Here is a 22,425-nt window from a genome sequence, read left to right on the forward strand (position 1 = left end):
AAAATGCATGCTTGGCATAAGAACTTGGCAAACTGTACTTGTATACCTCTTAACTCCTCTCAAAGTAAGCCTTTAAAATTGAGCTGAGAAACTTTAAGGTAAGCTTGGATGTCATGCAAGTCTTTCCTCTTATTTTAGCACGATCAATTTGCAGACAGTCTTCCTATTGCTGAACAAGAATTTATCTTCATCCGATTATGTGTTTTGCGAGAGGTATGTTGAAGCAGTGACTATGTCTGCTTTATATAAATAATACTTTTAAACTTCATACACAGTGTTTTCTAACGTCCTTTTGTGTGTGTGTTGCAGTATTTGGAAAGAGAACTCACTATGGCCAGTTTGCCTTTCACTTTTGATTTTGAAAGAAGTGTTGATGACTGGGTCTTTATGTGCTTCTTTGTGGGAAATGACTTTCTTCCTCATCTGCCATCTTTGGAGATCAGGTAGATGAGAATATATGTGTGGTTTTTTTCCTGCAAGTATACCTACTGTGGTTTTAAATGATAAGAATCTCATGCTTTTGTTTGTTTGTTTTTAGGGAGGGAGCAATTGATCGCTTGGTTAACATATATAAAAATGTGGTGCACAAAACTGGGGTAAATTTTTTTTGCTTTTTCTTTAAAAATATCTGGGTGTTCACTAAAAAAATAGGCTTGTTTTTCAACTATATTATTTTCTGATTTGCAGGGGTACCTCACAGAAAGCGGTTTTGTCAACCTACAACGGGTCCAGATGATCATGTTAGCTGTTGGAGAAGTTGAAGATAGTATTTTCAAAAAGAGGAAAGATGATGATGTAATTTTTTTTGTTACATTCTTGGTGTTTGGTTTTAATCACATGCATTACTGCTAGACTGTGACACTCCTTTAACAGAATAAGGAAAAAGACAAACTTTCTATTTTTTGTTATAATCTCTAGTGAATTCCTCCATACTCAAAAAAGAATTGCGTGCTTCCAGTTGATTTTCTTTTCCTGTACTGCAAGGCCTGTTTTTCTGATTGTTATCCCAAGTAATAGCAAAATGAAAACTGTATGTGAGTTCTGTTACTGCCTGCAGCTTCTTGAATAGCCACTATGAAAACTGAAGAAAGAATTGTTTTGTAATTTACTGCAACTTGTGGAAGTGCAAGCCGTGACCAGGGGTGAAATACTAAATTTGAATTCCAAGTGCATTCTTGCTGTGTAGTACCCATAAATTGTTGTTCTTCTGGTATGTCTCTGCCGTTTGTGCAGTTTTTTGCAGAAATATTCCAGTTTATTCATTAAGTACAGGGGATAAAACACCTTGTGAGTGAAAGAGCAGAATTATGTTTACTTTCCAATCAAGTGCTGGTGCTGGCAAAATGTTTTGTTTATAATTGCTGCAGCCTGCACCTCTCTTGAAGTGGAAATGCCAATTTGAAGTTCAAGTTTTCAGTTTCCGTGGCCCAAGAATAAGAAATATCTTTCCTTGAGCCTCTTCTTTTCCTGTTTCTAGGACTTTAATGTGTCTCCTACTTTTTATTATTATTTTTTTGGGTGGCTGTTCCAGTGCAGGCAAGGAGCTTGTGTCCTTTGACACTGCTGTGACCTTGAAGTAAGGCTTTCACTAAACTTAGTAGATGATATAAGCCATTACTAAAATTGTGGGGCTTTGAATACGCAGCTACTTTTTCACCCATAGGTTTTCAGGGTAGGATAGAAAATTGTATCCCATTTCCATTGGATTTACAGACACAAGAATTGACCTATGTCTTATTCAGAACATTACCTTAAAAACCCTATGGCCTTCTGGTCAGTAGAGGATTACAGTGAAATATTTTTCCAAGAAATCCGTATGCTTGACTGACTTTATTTCTCTTTATTCTTTTTAGGATAACTTTAAAAGACGGCAGAAAGAAAAAAGAAAAAGAATGAAGGTAAATTAATTCCTTTCACAATGCAAAAACTAGCAAGAATTAAAATGTATCCTATAGCTTTCAGCAGATGTGTTGGCTGAAACTGCAGTTGTAATCATGGTATTTTCTGGCCTGTGATTAAACTATTTTAAAGGGTTTTTTCATGGCTCTTTGTAGACTGGAGCTTTGAAAGAAGGAATTGAATATTAAAGGTTTCTTAAAAGGGAAAGGAGGGAGAGTGTTGAATGTGCTGGATGATAGCTGTATGCTGTATCCCTCAAATCTACACAAATCTGCACTTTCATGACTATTTAGTGATGCTTCAGCATGGTCACTGTACAGGAATTGCTTTTCCATGCATTGACACAAGTTTTCTCAGCAATTGTATTGCTGAGGGCAATGGAGTTTAGCATAAGAGTTTAGGTTTAAATATGTATACCAGTTTGCATTAAATGGATTTGCTTGATTAGAGGCATGTGTCTAAAAAAGCAAGGAAGGTTTACCCCAAACTATAGTTATCTCGCATTCTGCCTGCAAGCAAGTCAGTGTTGCCAAATATCTCTCAACTGTAACAGAGAAGCATTAACTGTTGTGGGAACGTGTTTGCCCTTTCTGACCCATGTAAACCAAATTCTTTAAAATTATGTTATTGGGACAATGTTGAATTTTCTTCTATTCACAAAATATTCTGATGTTTTAAAAATGGGCTATTGTATGTTCCTTTCAACATAGCTTTGTTCTTGGTTAGGACGTTCAGATAAGTGTAGCTTCCAAAACTTTCAGGGCATGTGATATCCCCACTCTGAGTACTACTTAGATCTTGTGTTTGTTTTTTCAATTACATATTTTCTGACTATCCCTGTTAGAGTGGAAGAGGTTATTCACTTTCCTTACAAAGAATATGTTCTTCCCAGTGAGTTAGATGAAGTCTCACTTCCCCAAAAAACTGCCTTTCAGCCTACCTAGAAAGAACATGGGCACAAAATGCAGTGTTTGTGGGTTTGGTTGTTTGTTTTGGATTTTTTTTAAAGAACTTAATAAATTATAGGAATATAAGGGTCTCACTTTTGTCATCTTCTGTCTGATTGAGACTGTCAACTAATTTAAGCTGAACTGAGTGAGTGAGTAAATCATGCTTGTTTTATATAACATGTTAATCTGAAAATTGTGAGAAAGCATCATCATGCTGCTGTGGAGATTACACAGCTTTTTCAGTACACTTGTATATATTTATCTTTTAGAGGGATCAGCCTTCTTTTATTCCTGGTGGACAGTTCTCCCCTCAAGCTCTGGGAAATCGATCGAGTCCTCAGGCAATCAGTAACCCTAGACAAGCCGCCTTTGAGATGAGAATGCATGACAGACAGAATTCTGTAAGTAGATGTTCAAAGGTATTTACACATTGAAGGGGAAATAATCGCATCCTATGTTACTCTGTTACTCTGGTAGTTTTTCTCTACCCTATGAAGCTTTCTTGAAAAGCAGACACCAAAAGATTTATTTTTCAAGGAAGCAGCTTTTAACAACCAATTTTTGTGAGACTACTTGAATAAAATTATGTTCTTCATTTTAATGTTTGGTATGATACCGCTTATTAAATAGCTCTGGGAGGGCAAGTGTGAGGTGAATGCATCTGGGTCAAATACGGTGGCTCTTCTCCACAAACTTGTTTAGTACTTGTGGAGTCAAACCTCCTTGTGAGTACAGGTTTAGGAACTTTCTCAGTAGGTTTGTGAGAGAGACAAACTGAATACTTGAGCTGGAGGTCTTTTAATGTTCTTTTGGGAATTTGTATACACACACAGACATAAATATCTGTATTTTGGAAATTTGTGATTTGCATAGCTATGTGCTTGTCAGCTGCTTTTACTTTGCAAAGCATTGCTTTCCACTGGGAAGAGGAGAAGCTTAGATGAGGTTTTTGGAAAGGTATTAGAAAGTGAGGGAAAAGTGGAAAGAAGTTGAGTGCTCTGTTAGAAGTCTTGTTAACTTCAAATAATAATTATGACAATTTTTTTCTTTCTGAGCATAAGTTTTCATCCAAACAGCGAATAAATTAAAGGTCCTTTTCCTCATAAAGATGTGTGTTCTGTCTCTTAAGTCTAAATAAATACAATATGCTTTTTCAAAGTACAATTTCTGCTCTTCTTCCCTTTTAATCTTGAAATTTTTGCATGTGAGTTAAGCAAATCAGTTCCTTTATGGAATGGGAGAAGTTTCTTTTAGACTCTGTAGTATTAAAATAGATAAATTTGAAAGGAGTTTAAAAGATCTGTTGGGAAAAAACTTACAAGCAGCATTTTTACAGTAGTCTCCATATGCATTTTTTCACTGTTGCTGTAAAATGAAGTTGTAACGTAAGCTGTAGGACTAGAGAAAACAGCTGTATTCCAAAATTGGAATATATAAAAAATGGCATGTTTTATCAGTTTATACTGTCTTGTTTATTGCATCTTTTTCTTTCTCAAATACAATTAACTTTTTGCCTGTGTGTATCAATGCCAGCCTTTTAATGCAAAGATGTGTTCTTTTATTTTGCTACTTGACTTAATAGCTTAAGCATTGTGTAGCTTTTGCCTTGAGTTTTTGGGGAACTAAAAATAATGCTTGTGATTATCACAAAGCTGTTAATTTTAACTTGAATTTAAAATGCCTAATAAATCCTCCCCCTATTTATCTCTCATAATTCTGACCCTAGACAACTTCATCGTCTCCAAATACCAGCCTCACTTCTGATGGCAGCCCATCCCTGGCAGGAGGAATTAAGCGAAAAGCTGAAGATAGTGACAGTGAACCTGAGCCAGAGGATAATATCAGGTGAAGCCATTTTTTGTAGCACTTTGTTAGCAAATTGCTGAAATAGATGCAGTCTAATTAATGCCATTTAGCTTAGTGCAGCAGTGCCTTCAGATGCTTTTCTATGATCTTTTTATCCACCGGTAATTAATGTGGAGGGTTAGAATATTCAGTAAATTCCAGTGAGATGTGTAAGCTATAGCTGTTAAATCTAAGTATCTAGATTAGTATGCGTGCAGGTTTTCGTCCTCCAAGCCACTACTCCCTTTGAGACCAAGCACTAGATTGGCTAGATATTCACTGTTCAGCTTTGATTATGTGAGCTGAATGCTGCTGTTTTGCAGTTGAATTTTTGAGCTATTTAACCCATAAAATTCAGTTATATTCATGTGTGCACCATTATTTATCTTGATTTTCACAATATGTTTTCCTCCATCTTTGATTTGTAGCAGGCCTTGTTTTGTTTTACGATGAGTTCTTTAAATGTCTTGGGACAGCTGATCCCTAGATGATGAAGGGATAGGATTTTTATGAGAATTAACTGACAGTGAATTACCAGTGAGTCTGCATTTATCAAAGGTTTAAATCAACCTATTGCCCTTTAGGTTGAGGGTGAAGGCCTTATAATTTTTTGTTAAAGGTTCTGCCCTCATAAATGCAACCAGTAGGGTTTTGTTTTCTGTAGAGTCAGGGAATGTAGGTGGAAATGGGAAAACAGTAAGTGTTACTTCATTGTGAAGTACTGATCACTAGTGTCCAAGACTACTGTTGTGACATATTTGTGATATCTAGCTCATCAGATCTTCCAATATTGGATATTCTAGCTCTCATTTTCTTTCTTGTATGTGCAGATCTGAATGGATTGATTTTATTTTTTTTAATCAATCAAGCAGAATTTTTATCTAAAATCAGGATAAATTTTAATGTTTAAACAACTGTATAAATGTACTAGATGCAACAAAGTTGTTTGCAAAAAATATATTTTGTATTTAGATTGACTTTAAAACTAGAACAAGTAGTTCTAGTCAGCTAGCAGATTGTTTTTTGTTGTCTTATGGAAAGGTTTTTGAAATTTATGCAAGTGTCTAGCTGCAGGGAGCTCCTAGGGTCAGATGCTCATAGACTGCAGCTATTCTTCACTCTGTCCTTCAAGACTTTAGCACAAGTAGCTCTGTCCTTGCTCACCTGGCTTTCTTAAAGTCTTGAAAACATCTCTTGGTTTTTTTACCTCCTCATCAGTTTGAATCATCTTTGAACTAGTTCAGGTCAGATTTTAAAACATATCTCTGTACTGGGCAACAGAAGCAAGGGAAGATCTTTTTTGCAAAACCAAAAGGATATGCATCATGTAAAAAAGCATAAATCGATCCTTACTCTCTCTTAAAGGCTTCATATGCTATATTTATTGCTCTGTGAGATTCTGACAAGTGTTAAGTTTGAGTTGACCTTGCAGGTTACTTGTGTGCTTCAGATTCTGTATGTAATTTAAAGTGGTCACAGCCTTTGTGGAAAGGGATCTTGCATAGTGGTTTTCAGATGTGATAATCAATGCCAAGTTTTGAATTGTTGAGAATAAAATATATTTTTTAAAAAAAAATCATTGTTAGGGGATTATCTGATTTAACAGTTTCTAAATCAGAGTTGTAATTTGCTTTACTCTAGTTCACTTGAATACCAAAATTCATGTGAACTTTGAGATATGTGTGTGTAAAATGCATGCACTATGGTGAATAATAGGTAGGTTTAAATTAAAAAAAAACAACAACAAACTAACAAAACAAACAACCCAAATAGTTTTATGAGGGAGGCCAGTTCTGAAGCATGACATCATGACTGAAACAAGTGTTAAGTAGATCTTAATCTTTCCATTACTTAAACTAGCTTTTTCGATGGTAGACTCTGAATCGGACTGGAATTTCCCCCAAGGTTACGTCATGTCTGTTAGGACTAACAAATTGAAGTTTCATGTGCATTTTAATATATGGCTTGCTTGTGGCACAACTGTTCTCTCAAAATTGACGTCACCTATTGAATGACAGGAGGCACAGCAGATGTAGTAAGCAGACAAAATGTCCAAGGAGGAAAAGTTCTGGAGTCTGTAGGCAGTCATTCCTGTTGCTGCCCATGCCCTACACAGCTGCGTTCCCTCTGCCTTTTCAGTTTTGCGAGGAGCCTATGGTCTGTGCTTACTGTTAATCTTCACAGAACATTCTTGCTAGAAATGTGGCACAATATAGCATATTATTCACATTGTTCCTAACGTTATACAGTAGAGCTGTCGGATTCAGATGCTTGTATGTCAAAGATGAGCAAGTCGTTGTCTTCCCCTGCCCCATCTGTAGACAGACATAAGGGGGAGCTGTGTGAAGTAAGGATAAATGGTGTCTGAGATGGCTCTTTTGACTCCAGTATCCATCACTGGCATGAAAGATTGAAAATCCCTGTGTAAAAGGGAACTTGTCTGATGTGAGCCAGCAAGCACAGGATTCCTGAGTTGCATATAATTCTGCTGATAATCATAGCTTGTCTGAACAGCAATATAATATAGAAATCAAGCTGCTGCTGCTTATTATCTATTTGCTTACTTTATATTTTGAGTAGCACAGAAACTATATCACTTTACTGCTTGAGAGGGCCATTAAGAATAGAGGAATGAACTTGATGTGAGAAGATATTCCAGTAAGATAAAGATTTGGCCTAGGGTAGCTTAAACAAAATAAGGAAGGGGAAGAGTTTGTTCTCTTTCTAGTGGTTGGAAGAGTTAAAGAGCAAAGTTCAAATGGCAGTTCTGATAGTAGATTCCTGACAAGAAAGATGAAATTGCTGACTAGGAACAATATTGTTCTGAAAAATCGTGACAGCAGCACGCACGTGTTTGAAAATCTACCCTGCTTCTAATAAGTACTTTGAAGACATGTTTATCGGGATGGTAGCTTCAGAATTTAATCTGGATTTTCTATGATGCCAACCATCAAATTTTATTCTCTTGCTGTTGAGTATCAGTTTTTATGCTTTCATTTAAATCGTATGAAAATGGGAATTGAAGTAGCGAGTGACTTTGGCTTATACTTTAATTCAAATATGTAAATGTGCATATATTAACATGTATTGACATCTTTTGGTGTTTGTTATACAGGTTATGGGAAACTGGTTGGAAACAGCGCTACTATAAGAACAAATTTGATGTTGATGCATCTGATGAGAAATTCCGTCGTAAAGTTGTACAGTCCTATGTGGAAGGGCTCTGCTGGGTTCTCAGATATTATTATCAGGTACTTAAAAATTTCATCTCTGAAACTTCAGTCTTCTTTTGTGTCTGCAACCTATTTCTTTTCAGGGTGCCCAATCTATTTGACACTCAAGATTTGAATGCAGTTTTTGTTTCTCACAGTAACAGCGCTTGTTAGTTTGTTAAGGACTGATGCATATTTTTCCTTTGCAATGCATAGCCATGCATAGTGAAATTGCAGATGACTAAATGAGTGAACAAAGGGCAAAGCCTGTGAAATGCTAGTAAGAATTTGAAAGGAGCAAAGTTGTCAGTCTCCTCCATAGATTGTAATGATGTCCTATGAAGTGTATTGTGATTGAAGTAATCTGTATCGGATTTAAATCTTTCGATAATTGAGATGTCAGATTGGCGAGAGATTAGTTAGACATATTGGGGTTTGTTGCACTGATGGTTAATAACTAGCTTCGTGCCCTGAAGACAAAGTAAGTTCTATTTTGTGTGCGACCTGGGAACAGAATGTGCTTGAACTGATGAAGTTCATCTGTCTCAGCAGGGCTTTGTAGCTTGAGCGCAGTGCCATGTTTAATAAAACTGCACATTTTTTCATAGGTGGCTCACACCTGCCCAACTTAGAGCACAGGCAGGGCAAATACCTCACATGCCTGCAAAAAACTATGCAGTCTTAAAGTTAGTTTATTTTACTGTGTACTTCTTTCCCCACTCCCCCCCCCCACCGCCACCTTGGGAACAAAACGGGAGTACGTTCCCTTCCCTTCCACTGTATTCATTAGTTGAGTTTGGGCTCCGACTTGCATGTTATCACAGGGTTTAAGGTTTGCAAGTCTGTTGCAGTTGATCTGCAGGGAAGCTCAGCTCTGTAGCTCCTTTTGCAAGGGACAAATGTCACCTGGACACCTATTTCCACCTATAGGTGGAAATTCCCATGATCGTGCGTACAGTTAAGGTCTGCTGAAAGCAAACAGTGTTCCTGTTAACCGTGGCAAGATACATTCCTAGAACTCTATATATGCCCGTATGTCTTCAGAGTGTATAAACGAATCTTCAGATTAGCTGTAGGTGTCGACTTGGTGGAAAACTGTCAGTGTGACCTTCAGTAATGCAGGAGTACAAAACCACTGCAAAAGTCTGGATTTTAAGGAAAACTGAAGAGCTTAGAGGAAGGAAGTATATGGCAAAACTGAGATAATATTTACAAGATGACCAAAATATTTATACTCATGTGAAGATTGTAAAATTAAGTTTGTTGTAAAATTAAGTTTGTTTTATGCAAAGAAGTGTGCATGGGCTGCGCATTCATTGCTTTGTGATCTGTGGCCATGGCCTTGTGCAGACATCATTGTGTGCTTTTGCAACTGTTCAAACCGGGGTTGCGTTTGCATGTGCACAGTTGAGAAATTTGTGGGTTTAAATGTATAGGAGCTGGAAGACAGGCATATACCAAACTTAAAACAATATGGGCAAGTCCCTATGCAACACTTGCTAGTTTAGCTTGTAAAACGAATGTAGTTATTGAGATCTATGTAGGTGATTTCTTGTCCTTCTGAGTTTGTAGATGTGGTGGCTGAAGTGACTGATGCATATAGAAGTGACAGATGATTACAGTTGCAAAGAAAATAAATCTGTGAGGTTGACAGCAACTTCAGGCAGGACCACAGTGCTCTCACGAAAATTGAGAAGGATTGGTCAAGGAAAAGTGACTGTACAGAAATATTTTCTGGTTTAGAAATGTTCCAAAGGAAAACTTGATGAAAGTACAGAAACGTTAAGGCTTTGGTTTTGCTGTTTTGCTTCATATTCAGATTATTCGAAAAGAAGGCAAGTCTCTCTCTAGACCTTATAAAAATTCCATTGCAGACTTAAAATAGCGCAGCAATGAAATACTTGCATGTGCTGCTGTTTATACTCGCATAACAGAACTGTGTGTAGGCAGGATACTGTAACCTGCTATACGTGGGCAGTCTGTTGGATCGGTATGGAGCAGCAATCAAATCACTTTCTGCCCATATGGAAGTTAGATTAGGAAGCTGTTGGACTGGGGGAATTTCAAAACAGGTTCACTTGATGGTTTTTGGTTGGGTGGGGTTTTTTCTTTTTTACCATAATAAGAATTGCTTCCAATAACTACTGTTCATTGTCCATAAAACTTCTGACAGAATACATTATGTGCTTTTCTATTCTTATAAAAAGCTAATAATGCAGATCATGTTCCACTAGTGGGAACATCTGTTTGGAAAGGGGAAAAAAAAAAAAAAGAAAGGGGGGGGAGGAAAGAAACAATCCACCTGGCTTTTGAAACATACTGAGACCATCTGAAGAATTACATATAATAATTACATTCTCTGTAATTTTATACCAAAAATAACACTGGAGGAGTCTCATTGACATTTACTTATTCAGAATTGGAAGTCAAAATAGTAGGCTTTTGTTTCAAGTGGTACTGCTAAGAAAAATAGCTGAGGAGGTGAAAACTTGACTTAGACCTTCTAAAGCCACATTTCCTTTACAGAGTGCATCGTGTTCTGATATGTTTTGAGTTTACTTTTTCTCCTTTTTGAGGATTATTTTGCCTCTTTGAAGTGAATGCACTTTGTATTTCCCAATATTCAAGACAAAAGAATAAGAGGGGAAAAGCAAAATGTTACTCAAAGTGTGTATTAGAAAAGTAACAGTTAAGAATACTTTTAAACCTGCAACAAATATTGTTCACATTTTCACACCTTGTAGAGTGTATCGTATGGGGGTTCTCTGGTCCCGCATATTCCTAAGTTAGCGGTGAGATTTTGCATTGATAAACAGTAGCGCAAACTGTGTGCTGCCAGAAAAATACTACTTCTGTTCTTATTGAGACCTCTGTAATGGCTTTCTGACTGGCACGATTCTGCCATTTATACAATTACAGAGAACTTGGAAATTTCCTCTCTGTGTCATCCGTGTGTATTTCCCTGTTCGAGATGTGGTAGCAACTCTACACAAGTTGAAAATGTGTCCAGTTGTTACAGGCTCCTCAGCTTAGCCCCAGAGACTGGTTAACTGTATGGATAGACTGTGATTTCCTACTCTTTGCAAGAAATTTTTTTGCTTGGTTTTATTGGACTTTGTGCACATGCTCGTGTGTTTTTTCTCAAGGGGGAGGAAAAAGGCATGAGGTACATTACGGTGTCCTGAAGCTAAGGTTAAGATTCTGCTGTAAGGTCTTTTGTGTCGTTCTGGTGCTAGGTCCTGTCTCTTTGGCTGTCTCCCTTAGTGACTCAAACCTAGCACATAGCAAGAGTACTTTGGCATAGAAGTCTATCTGCTGTTCTGTGCTGCCGAGGAAATGCCCGAGGTCTCCATTCACTGTCCAGTGAACTCACTCGCTCTAGTCTGGCTATGAAAAGTTAAGTCCCAACCTGAAGTCCAGAGTACCTTTAGAGGCAAGAGCTCTTTCTTTTCTAATCATGGGGACTCCTCTTTCTCCTGGTTGATGCTGGGCTAAATTTTGTCGTCTTTAGTGACTGGGCTACATGATTTTTATTTTTTTTATTTTACTTTTCTGATTTGTCTGATTTTGTTCCTCTTGTTTCTTTATCCTAGGGCTGTGCATCCTGGAACTGGTATTACCCTTTTCACTATGCTCCGTTTGCTTCTGACTTTGAGGGTATTGCAGACATGCCTTCAGATTTTGAGAAAGGCTCAAAACCGGTAGGGCATCTTTATTTATTTATTTATTTGTGATTTAACAGTTCATTAGAAGTGTCCTACATCTGCTTGTTTAATTTCAACAGTTTAAGCCTCTTGAACAACTTATGGGAGTATTTCCAGCTGCAAGTGGAAATTTTCTGCCGCCAACATGGAGGAAGCTCATGACAGATCCGGTAAGAGGCCTTGTTGTATTCTTCTCTGTAAGGTTATGTTGTCTTGCAGTTGTGTGAGCATGATTTGCTCCTTCTTACTTCAGGCAGAAAAATAATGGAGACCAGGAGGGAACATTTTTGGTATATTGCAGAGATTCTTCAAAGATCCTTAAAAGTGATTCTTTGAATTCAGATGTTTCAGTGAGAAAAAAATATTTCCTGACTCTCTTATGCTTTAGTAAGATTCTTTACTTTCTTATAGAAACCTTGCAAAACTTGACTGGGGAGCAGATACCTTAACTCAGTTATCTGGAATTATTCTATCCTGCTTAATTTCTTGTTTTGATACTCTAAGTAATGGAAGAGCCCTACCACACTTCATGTTTAAATAGCATTTAATAAAAGATGTTTCTATTAGTCAAAGTTCTTTGCATCCTCCTTAGCTTTGTGTTTGCTCACCCTCTGCGAAGTACAGTACTACATGGCATTCTGAATCAATTAATTAGCTTTAATGATATTTTTTTTTCCCTCAAATACAGGAATCAAGCATAATTGACTTCTACCCTGAAGATTTTGCTATTGATTTAAATGGGAAGAAATATGCTTGGCAAGGTGAAATTTCAACTTTCTTTTTTTGAGCTGTAGTATACTGACCTTAGTCTTAAGAATCTATGTAAAAATATGAAGAAAATGGAAAATTATCTTAGTGAGATAATGACGCACCAAGTTACTAACTTGTGTTACTTCATGTGGGGGGAGAAGTATTTTGCAGCAGGTATATTTTTTAAAAGAAATTAGTATGAAGAACAAATTATGGCTCAGTAACTGATTTAGGATTGGCAATGATTATTATTAATTTCAGCAGTCATTCTAGATTTGTTAATTTGTCCTGATCTAGAGTAATCATTTTTCTATTTTTATCAGCCTTAATGTGTAATTGTCTTTTGTCTCGTTTGCATTTAATTAATGGATCTTGTTCTGTTCAATCAGTGGCTCATTAGTACCTTGTGAAAAATGCTTTGGGGAATATAAAAATATTTGGATGCCTAGAAAGAATGAAGAAACAGCTACAGTATTTAATGCAGCGTCTTCTTTCTTTAGAGACTATTAATTTTAAAGGTCCGTCAAATTTTGTGGCTGGTTACACTATACAGCTAATAATGTAACATCTCATTTATAGGTATAAAGAATTATTTGGGCACAAAATGAAACACACGAAATTCCATCTGAGCATAAGAAAGCACATTTTTACTCTGAGGGTGGTCAGACACTGGAACATGTTGCCCAGAGAGGCTGTGGAGTCTCCATCCTTGGAGATACTCCAAACCCAGCTGGACATGGTCCTGGGAACCCTACTCGGGGCAACCTGAGCAGCCCATGACCGTGCTGGAGCAGAAGGGGTGGACTAGGTGACCATGGAATGGTTTGGGTTGGAAGGGACCTTAAAGATCATCTAGCGCCAACCCCCCTGCCATGGGCAGGAACACCTTCCACTAGACCAGGTTGTTCCAAGCCCCATCCAGCCTGAGCTTGAACATTTCCAAGGATAGGGGCATCCACAACTTCTCTGAGCAACCTGCCCCAGTGTCTTACCACCCTCACAGTGAAGAATTTTTTTCCTAATATCTAATTGAAATCTACCCTCTTTCAGTTAAAAAACCATTACCCCTTGTCCTATCACTACATTCCCTGATAAAGACTCCCTCCCCATTTTTCCTGTAGGCCCCCCCTTAAGTACTGGAAGGCTGCTAGAAGGTCTCCCCAGAGCCTTCTCTTCTCCAGGCTGAACAACCCCAGCTCTCTCAGCCTATCTCCCCTCACAGGGGAGGTGCTCTAGCCCTCTGATCATCTTTGTGGCCCTCCTCTGGACTTGTTCCAACAGGTCCATGTCCTTCTTTTGTTGGGGATCCCAAAGCTGGATGCAATACTGCAGGTGGGGTCTCACCAGAGCAGAGTAGAGGGGGAGAATCACCTCCTTTGACCTGCTGGGTCACGCTTCTTTGGATGCAGCCCAGAATGCCATTGGCTTTCTGGGCTGCAGGCGCACATTGCTGGTTCACATTCGGTTTTTCACCCGCTAATACCCTGAAGTCCAGGGGTTCCTGCTGACATCAACAGTTCTGTGATCTTCCTCCGAGGCAGCTCACCTATGCTTTGAAATAGCCACAGTTAGACCTATGAGTATCTTACTCGGGACAGTGTTCCAAAATCAGAGCGAATATTCCTAGGTATTGTGAGATGTGTTGCATAGCAGGTTTTCCCTCTATAACGTGAAGCCCTTTCTTACCCCTGTTGTAATTCTGGCAACTGTCCTTAGTCTGTTTGTCCAGTTATCAAATCTACAGTATAAAGCAGTAATGTCTTAAGTAGCTCCTGCATGCTTTCTGTGGACTGTAACATTACTTTTGATTCATTTAATGCTTAATTGCATTGTAAATTCTTTGTTCTGGATTAACATCTAGGATTCTCATGTTTAAGAGGCAGTTGTGAAACAAGAAATATTTTGCAAGCTGGAAGTACAGACTATCTTGGTTAAAAAGCACCTAGTATACCTTGTCCTCTTAACGAAGTGTTTGAAGCTCTTCCTCTTAGAGATGTTATTATGCTTCTGAAAACTCAGCATTGATCCTTTTTGTGATCTCCTGGGTTATGAACACCTCCTATTTTGTTGTCATTCCACCAGCGTGTTGTGAAGGTGAAAATAAATTGTTTGTTTTCTAGAGTAGGCCTATCACTGTTTCTCTTCACAAGTAGTTATGTTCCAGCTGAAATTTGACCTTGGCTGAGGTCTGGTGCTGTCTTTGATAAAGCGGTAGTCAGTCTGCCTGAAGATGATCCTTATACTTCATAAGCAGGGACAGTGCAGATTTTGGTGAGGTTGGCAACAGCGGGCTGTACAGCTCTGCTCCTCATTATTTTACAGTACGCTAAATAAAATTCTGATTCAGTTAAACTTCTAACATATTTAACACTTCGTTTATGGTTTGTTCCAAACTGGTTTTGTTAGGAGAGGGTATGAGCTTCTGGTGAAATTACACTTTTAGGTTGTCCCCTTTCCTTCAGCTCCAGGACAATAGTACTTGTTTTAATAAAGCCATATAAAGATCTAACTTCTGAAGCAAAAGTGTTTCAGGCAGACCAAGTTTTAGATTGGGAATCTAAGTCTGTGGAAGTCCAAAGTCTCTGTGAATTTTGTACCTTAAAGTGATGACAAATATGTCTGAGATCTGCCCACTGGTAGAACTGGTATGGGTACAAATGTGAAACTCTGAATATTAGTTTAGTAGAAAACCTTTACTGTCATCTTGTTCAGAAAAAGCTCTAGTTTTCATGCTAAGGGAAGTAAAATAAAAACTAAAATAATTACTCTAGATTCCAACCAATAAAAGGGTAACAGAAGTAGATCTTTGAAGAATCTTCATAGTAAATTTCTTAGTGCTTTTTTTTATTTTGTAATAGAAGAAAACATATACAGAAGCACACCAGGGAAGGCTGTTCTCCAGTTTCATCCAGTGTGATTGAGTGGGCTCTGAGATGTGCTCCTTAGTGAGGGATTTTGATCCTGAGAGGAGCCTCCATGTTATCTTGGAGTAAAATTAATAGCTGGTGTGAATAGTCCCTAATGGATAATATCTGTATCACCTCATCTCTGAACTTGGAGTGATTTCTTCCATTGTTGTCTCTTAATAAATTAATTTGAATAAAGTAGCATTGAGTTCTGTCAGGGGAGTATCTGTAGCAAATGAGACAAATAATGACTGTTACTGAGCTTATCTTGAGGCAGGTGTTGGTAGAGGTTACTGCTTCTCAGTGCCTGCCCAGGACTGGGGGGGAGGAGGAGAATGAAGGGGTGCTTGGAGATAACTTTCCCTTTTCAACCTGCACCACCACCGAACTGTTTTTCTCTAAACAGCCTGCAGGGTCACAACTTCTGAAAATGTAGGGTTTTCTTTTCTGTGACTGCAACAACAGTTGTTTCTTGGATGGAGATTCTATTGGCACTTTCCATGCTAGTGTCTTTTTGTTGTTGTTGTTGGTTTTGTTTATTTTTATCCCCAACAAGTCTGGAAAAAATAATGTTTTGGTTTTACTAGGTGTTGCGTTATTGCCATTTGTTGATGAGCGACGACTTAGAGCTGCCCTGGAAGAAGTCTACCCTGACCTCACTCCTGAAGAAAGTAAGAATTATGGTATTTTGTTATAACTTCTTATTACTACTGTGTTTCACCCTGAATAAGCAAGGTGTAATAGACATTTGGTTGGATTGAATTATGGCAGGCTATAGCCTCTTCTTCATGGATGGTGCTGGTAATTAGAATGATCCTCAATGGGTTTGGTTTTGTAGCTTTCACTTACTTTTCTTTTACTCAAGTAGACCTGCAGAAGACTTAACCTGAAAATTAGATGGTAGCTTCATTGTATGAAAAGCTTCTACCAGTATACACTGTCAAAGTATTTGTTAGATGACTATGTTGTAATCAAAAGAATAAACTCTGTTTCCAAGGTTAGAGTTGATGGTAAAACTTGATAGGTGTATTGGCTGTTCTGACCAGTAGGCTGGCTGTCTCTGGTTACGATATGTGAAGCTTTATGTTCAGCTTATGTAGGCAAATGTACTTGTTATTTTCTCCATTGTACAAAGATAATAGCTGGTTCTCGTAGGTAACTGCATTGAACACAAGATTCCCATTGTTTTACTGTCTGCCAACCACCCTTGTGACCAAAGACGTCCTGTTCTGGGCAAAGATGCTGTCTTTCCAACACTCTCAAGGAATGTTCAAAGCTTTCTCCTAAATCACAGTCAAGCTTTCCTTTTGTGGAGATGTCAACAGTGCAGTGTGCTGGTCTGCTGTATTCCTTCCTTCCCTATTTGCTCTGAACTCTTAGCCCATTCTCTTCATCTTTTCTAGGCAGAAGAAATAGCCTTGGTGGTGATGTTCTCTTTGTTGGAAAACACCATCCACTTTGTGACTTTATTGTAGAACAGTACAAGACCAAAAATACAGAGGTAGGTTGTAGTTGTTCTTAAGGGATTGTGTAACTGTTGAGGTTGGAGGTCTAATAAAGCGCTTCAGCTGAAAAATTATTTTTCCCATAGCCAGTGGATATACCCCCAGAGCTGTGCCATGGAATCCAGGGAAAGCTTACACTGAATGAAAATGCTGTTCTTCCAGATCAGTGAGTATGTCTTTTAGTATGGGTTGTTTGATGCTAAAGGACATTTCCTTCAGTTATGTCTGCAGTTAAATAAAAATATCTTTGTGCCCACAATGAGAAACCTAAAACCTCTGACAAGGCAATGCATTTAGTTCTGAGGCTAAACATGCTTTCCACTAGGTTTCATAGTAGGTGTGAATTATCATCAGCGTATGTAAAAAACCAAGCAAGTAAAACTTGCATTCTACGATCCTATTTTATGTTTATTTATTTCAGAACTAGGCTTTTAAGGCAGCATCAGAAATCTTTAAAGCACTCTAATGTGTGTGTTTAATGGCTGATGAATCTTTTTTTGTTTGTCATTTCATCTATGGAAAACTATTTTTTATGTATTTAGTGATGTTCAAACTTTAATAGGTAAACAGGGCCTATATAATAAAAGTAGTAGTGATCAGTGGCCTTATTGAGTAAAGTCATGTCGTTTTGGCTTCTTTGCTTTTGTATGAATGTTAATTTAGTGCAGTCTGATGTAATTTCCAATAGTGCATGCTATTTAAAGAAAACCAACCCAACAACTCTGCTTTTTATATGCTAATCTTAATTACATTAAAGAAAAATCCAGATAAAGATATATTAGATGTATTTTGCTGTTTTCCATTTAGGCTATAGCACTAAATTCAAGACTGCTATGCATACAAAAAACGCTAATATTTTTTGTTTTCTAGATAACGTATTTATTTTGAGAAATTATCAGTGTAATCTTTGCATTGTAGGATATACATTTGTTTATCTAACTTTGCTTAGAGGCATAAGCAGGTGTTCAGTAACTCATTTGCATTAAATGCACAAACACTCTGATTTTGTTGGACAGATAATGTATCCTAGGTCACACTCACTAATATACATCTCTCTATTCTTGTCATGGCTTGTGAAGAATATGAGCAAGTCAGAGCTGTTCTTGGAGGGAATAGCAATGGAGGAAAAAAAACCTCTTCTGGCATTGTCTTTGCTGGATAGGGTGTGAGAAATGGGTATTTTTTTATCTAGAAAAGTATTTTGCTAGGAATTCTGTGCAGATGAGCAGGCATTTATATTTCTGCTTCAAAGTGTGTCTTACTTTGCTAAAAAGATTTGGATCAAATTCAGCCAGCATGCGTACAGTTTGTGACCTCTTTGTGTAACATGGGTCTGCGACAGTTGTGCACAGTAGAGTGGACAAAGAAATCTGCTGTCTGATTGCTAAGAGTAATTTTCTCGAGCGTGTTGTTTGTCTGCTTGAATTGAAGGGGTAAGGTTTTCTGGAGGAAAGGAAAGGGTTCACATGCAACTGCACATCAGGCTGTTAAATCTCAGTTAGAAGGAGACTCTAAGTGCTGTGTAAAAGAGCTAAATTTAATTATTTTTTTTTACTTCAAAGTCGTCGTCTTAGAGAAGCAGGTTTGTGTCTTCCTGGTGTCTGCATGTGTGTCTGTCTCTGGTCTTCTCCTGCCCTCTTAGGACCTGTTGTCTGCTTATAGTCAAACCCTAGCAGTACAGGGAGATTTCCAAGGTGCAGAATAGTACTAAGGCTTGTAAACAGGCTGCTGGGTAGTGGGAAGTGTGTGAACCCACTGTTAGACACTAGAGAATTCACACAGACCAGCTGCAAAAGTAGTGACATTAAGAAATAAGGATTCAGTAATTCCATTGGTTATAGAAGTATTTGATTTAGGGGAAAGGCGAGTTAATTTTGAAATCCCTTTTATGTGTCACAGGCTTAGTTAACAGAAGAACAGGAGTGGTAACAACAGAGAAAGTGGAGCAAATGATGAGAAATGTTTTACAAAATTTTGATAGAGGTTTTTCTCTTTTCTAGGACAGTGGAGTCTCCTGTTCCAATGCTGCGTGATCTTGCACAAAATTCTGCAGTCAGGTAAGTAAACTTTCGGTTTTAATGCAATGGCGTACAAAATACAGCAATCAAAACTCATTTTGTTCTGGTGTTTTGTGTGGTTGAGTTTGCAACAGAACCCATCTCTTAATAAAATTGAAGCTTTTACTTCAAACGTTTCTGGTTTTCTGTGAGAATTGAATCCAAGGTGACGTAATACAACGGGCTTGGGTTAGGGTGGTTAAGCAGAGTGTGCATAGTGGCACGTTCCACAGGGATGTCCAAAATAGTCATTTCTCAGTTCATCAAACCCAGCGTGTTTCATCCCTTCAGAAACACCTCATCTTTCCTGCTGTTGCTTTTCTGCTCACTCTCTGTTGGGACTTCTGGGTCTTTGGCAAGCAAGGAGCAACACCTACAGAACTTGATAGTCTGTATCAAGCCTTTTAAACCTCTGAGACAGAATTGGGTATTGATTGAAAGCTCTCCAGCTCTTAATTTTTGCCTCTTGGATTTTTATCCATTTTTATTCCTAGCAATTCCCAGGGGATGCCTGAGAATATAAGCTTCACGTCTTTAAGAAGTAAAGGAGTAATAATACTATCTGCCTGAATGTGATGTTTGGGAGAATAAGAGACTTCATAATGAATAAAAAACAATGCAGAGTTTCCAAGAGTAAATTTTGTGGTCACAGAAGATTTTAGTTACTCTTGCACTTGACAGCAAATTTCTGTAGATCTAGTGTCATTCTCACTTAATTTGGCACAGTATAATAGGTATGTAATGCTTGAGCCTATAACCTTTCACTTCTTGAGCCACGTAAGATACTTGAGACACTGAAAATCACTTGTGATACGTCTGAATCATTTTTTCTTCCAAGGAGGTATAACTTGGTTCAGCTAGAACAACTATCTACAGGCAGTAAAAAATGTTAAGTTGTGGTTTGTCAGGATATTGTAGAAAGGATGTTCTGAAATGGGGATTTAGTTACTTTGAGTGATGAGTTAAAGGTAGTTTTTGCCTTTCTATCTGCCACTGTCAGGAGTTTTGAATTGTTTTTATGTTTCTCCATTGCAAGGATTTTTCTTCCTGTCTTTTGAGATAGTATGAGCAGTCATGATTCTGCTCTTCAGTTCTTGTGACTTTGGCTGAATTTTCCAAGGGACCATTATTCTCTTTCCTTCAAGTCTCATTCATTCTCTGTGCTGGAAAACAGATGTATTTCACCTGGAAGAGTGACATTATTCTGCTTAGCTGTTTCCTTTTATCTTTCTTGGCATCCCAAGCATTCTTCTATATCAAATGGTAGGTAGTGAGAGAACAGGAAGCAGGTTGGTGCCATGTACTTCAAACATGTGCCTCATGGGACCTACCTGAGACCTGGATACTTACACCAGGAGATTGGAATTGCTAGGATTGTGGATGAACTTTCCTAGAGAAAATCCAACCTGCTATATAATGCATTGTACCAGCAGAAGTTAAGCTTTCAGCCACATTTTGCTCTATTACTATTTAGTTTGTGTAATACCAGACAGCTCAAAATGCAGGGTCTGTGAGGTGTCACTGAAAGTGGGTATATATCCCTCCAAGGGAACTGCATGCAACTGCAAAGCCGCCTTTTGGGATAAAAACTCCCTGGCTGAGGAAATCCCACTTCTAAGTTTTGTATGCTTTTGACTAGACTGCAGAGCAAGCTGCTATCCTTCCTGTCTATACTGTGGCAGCCTTTAAATTTAATAAGTACAATCAGTGCTTTGACTAGAGGATTTGTACTTAAGGGTCTGCAGAAGATACTTTCATTACCATACATAGGACTAACTGTTTTCTAGACATTAAACTTTCTTTTGGACTGGCTATTGATACAGGGGAGGAAAAAGGTCACCTCGTGGCAAATAATTGAGATGTCCGAGTCCAATTAGTCAGTATATCCATGTGCAAGAAACGCACCTTGCAGTTTAAGTCATGGGTTCTTGAATTTTATATTTTCTACTGTGTACGTCACTGTTAATAAAGCAGCAATTACTGTTTAATCTTGCTTGTCTTAATTATCAGGTAAACCTAATCCTCAAATACTTTCTCCTAGTATCTCTTTCAAAGATCCACAATTTGATGAAGACTTTGTTTTCAAGGCTATAGTGTTACCTGGTGCAAAGTAAGTATCAGTTGTCAGTTTTCAAATAAGTCCATTTTCTTTCATTAATCTGAGTACTTGGTCTGATAAGTATTTATGGAATTATTTTTAACATTAAGGAAACCTGCTCCAGTTCTGAAGCCAGGAGACTGGGAAAAAACCAACAATGATGGCAGGCCTTGGAGACCGCAGCTTAGTTTTAACAGAGACAGAAAACCAGTCCACTTGGACCAGTCAGCATTCAGAACTTTGGGGTAAGACTGGTGGCATTGTTACTGGCTGCCTTGCTGAGATGACTACTCGTTTATTGCCTTTTTTTTAATTAAAAAAAAAAAAAAGCAGCAGCAAAGGGGGTGGGAGTGGACTGTTGGAGATTAGGTACTGGTATTCCATGCTGGTAACTTTGGCATGTGATACTTAAACTAAGTATTGATGAAAACTGTATATTACTATAATTTTGCAGTAATGCCTTGCATTCTTCTTGATTTGGGGGGAGGTTCTACTAAATATTTCTAACTAGCTTTCCCACTGTTGTATTTTTTTCAACTTGTTTGGTGGTTACTTGCTTGAAGTACAGAAGGTACAGTGAGAATATTGCACACAAGTGATAATGAAGACTATTATGAAGACAGGAATGTCTTTTATGCTTTTAAAAATTAAGGAGTTTTGAGAACCCTCATATGAAGTGTGCGTTACACCATACACTCTGTTTGATTGTCACTTTTCAAGGCATTGCCACAGTCAGTTTTTATTAGTTCTCCCAAAGTACAAGTAACTTTTCCAGATGCTCAGTGGAGTACGAGAATGCTTCTGAGTGCAGGATGAGAGAATGAGCTGGGGTTATGAATTACAGATAAAATGAAATGTTTTTCCTTACTGGGGAGTGTAAGGAGCCATGCATTTTTCAGAGCCGGAAAAGGTAATGTTTTAAAGGAGATTGTATTATTAGCAAATAAAAGTAAACTCTGTGAGCAGCTGAACATGAGTGTCCCTTTAGGAAGAGAAAATACTTTCTTCTTCATCTTATGGCTCTGGAGGAGCTGGAAGAAGAAAAAGCAACACCCTTCCCTCCATTTGTGTGTTGGAAAGCATAATAGTTCCAGTGCTACACTTGTAAACCATCTTCTGTTCTTCCATGTCGTAATTATATAAAAAAAAAAAAAAGCTGTGTTATTGATCACATATGATGTCTCATTAAATTGCTGTCCAGGGTGGCAGACACCACAAGCATCAAAGCTTAATGCGAATGTAGTTCTGTACAGGAAAAAGAGCAAAGGCCTGGCAAACACTGATACACCAATATTTGCAAATCCCGCACCTCTATCAACTCTTACTTCTTAGGAAAGGTGACAGCAGTTAAGTTTTACTGAACTCTTACACAATCTGCAGGGAATACATGTTCTTCTGCTTATTGTGGTTTGCTATAGAAACTTCAGAATTTTTTTTGCTGGGACCAGCTCACAAAGCATGTGCTTTGTTGGTCGTATGCCTGGGACCCTGGTCTGTAA

General features: G+C 38.0%; 1 protein-coding gene across 5 annotated transcripts in view; it reads left to right on the plus strand.

Moving 5' to 3' along the window:
* Positions 1 to 22,425, plus strand: part of XRN2 (5'-3' exoribonuclease 2) — a 52,693-nt gene that overhangs the window by 12,395 nt on the left and 17,873 nt on the right. For all 5 annotated transcript variants that reach the window (XM_049801118.1, XM_049801119.1, XM_049801121.1 and 2 more), the window contains 17 exons: positions 139 to 213; positions 310 to 443; positions 539 to 596; positions 688 to 795; positions 1,854 to 1,898; positions 3,119 to 3,250; positions 4,576 to 4,694; positions 7,810 to 7,945; positions 11,500 to 11,607; positions 11,691 to 11,780; positions 12,299 to 12,371; positions 15,854 to 15,937; positions 16,670 to 16,767; positions 16,858 to 16,937; positions 18,772 to 18,828; positions 20,870 to 20,938; positions 21,037 to 21,171. In XM_049801118.1, coding sequence (XP_049657075.1) covers positions 139 to 213; positions 310 to 443; positions 539 to 596; positions 688 to 795; positions 1,854 to 1,898; positions 3,119 to 3,250; positions 4,576 to 4,694; positions 7,810 to 7,945; positions 11,500 to 11,607; positions 11,691 to 11,780; positions 12,299 to 12,371; positions 15,854 to 15,937; positions 16,670 to 16,767; positions 16,858 to 16,937; positions 18,772 to 18,828; positions 20,870 to 20,938; positions 21,037 to 21,171 — 1,601 coding nt within the window. The remainder of the gene's footprint in view (positions 1 to 138; positions 214 to 309; positions 444 to 538; positions 597 to 687; positions 796 to 1,853; positions 1,899 to 3,118; positions 3,251 to 4,575; positions 4,695 to 7,809; positions 7,946 to 11,499; positions 11,608 to 11,690; positions 11,781 to 12,298; positions 12,372 to 15,853; positions 15,938 to 16,669; positions 16,768 to 16,857; positions 16,938 to 18,771; positions 18,829 to 20,869; positions 20,939 to 21,036; positions 21,172 to 22,425) is intronic.

Source organism: Accipiter gentilis, chromosome 5 (genome assembly GCF_929443795.1).
Source record: "Accipiter gentilis chromosome 5, bAccGen1.1, whole genome shotgun sequence".
In the NCBI taxonomy this organism is placed as follows: Eukaryota; Metazoa; Chordata; class Aves; order Accipitriformes; family Accipitridae; genus Astur; species Astur gentilis.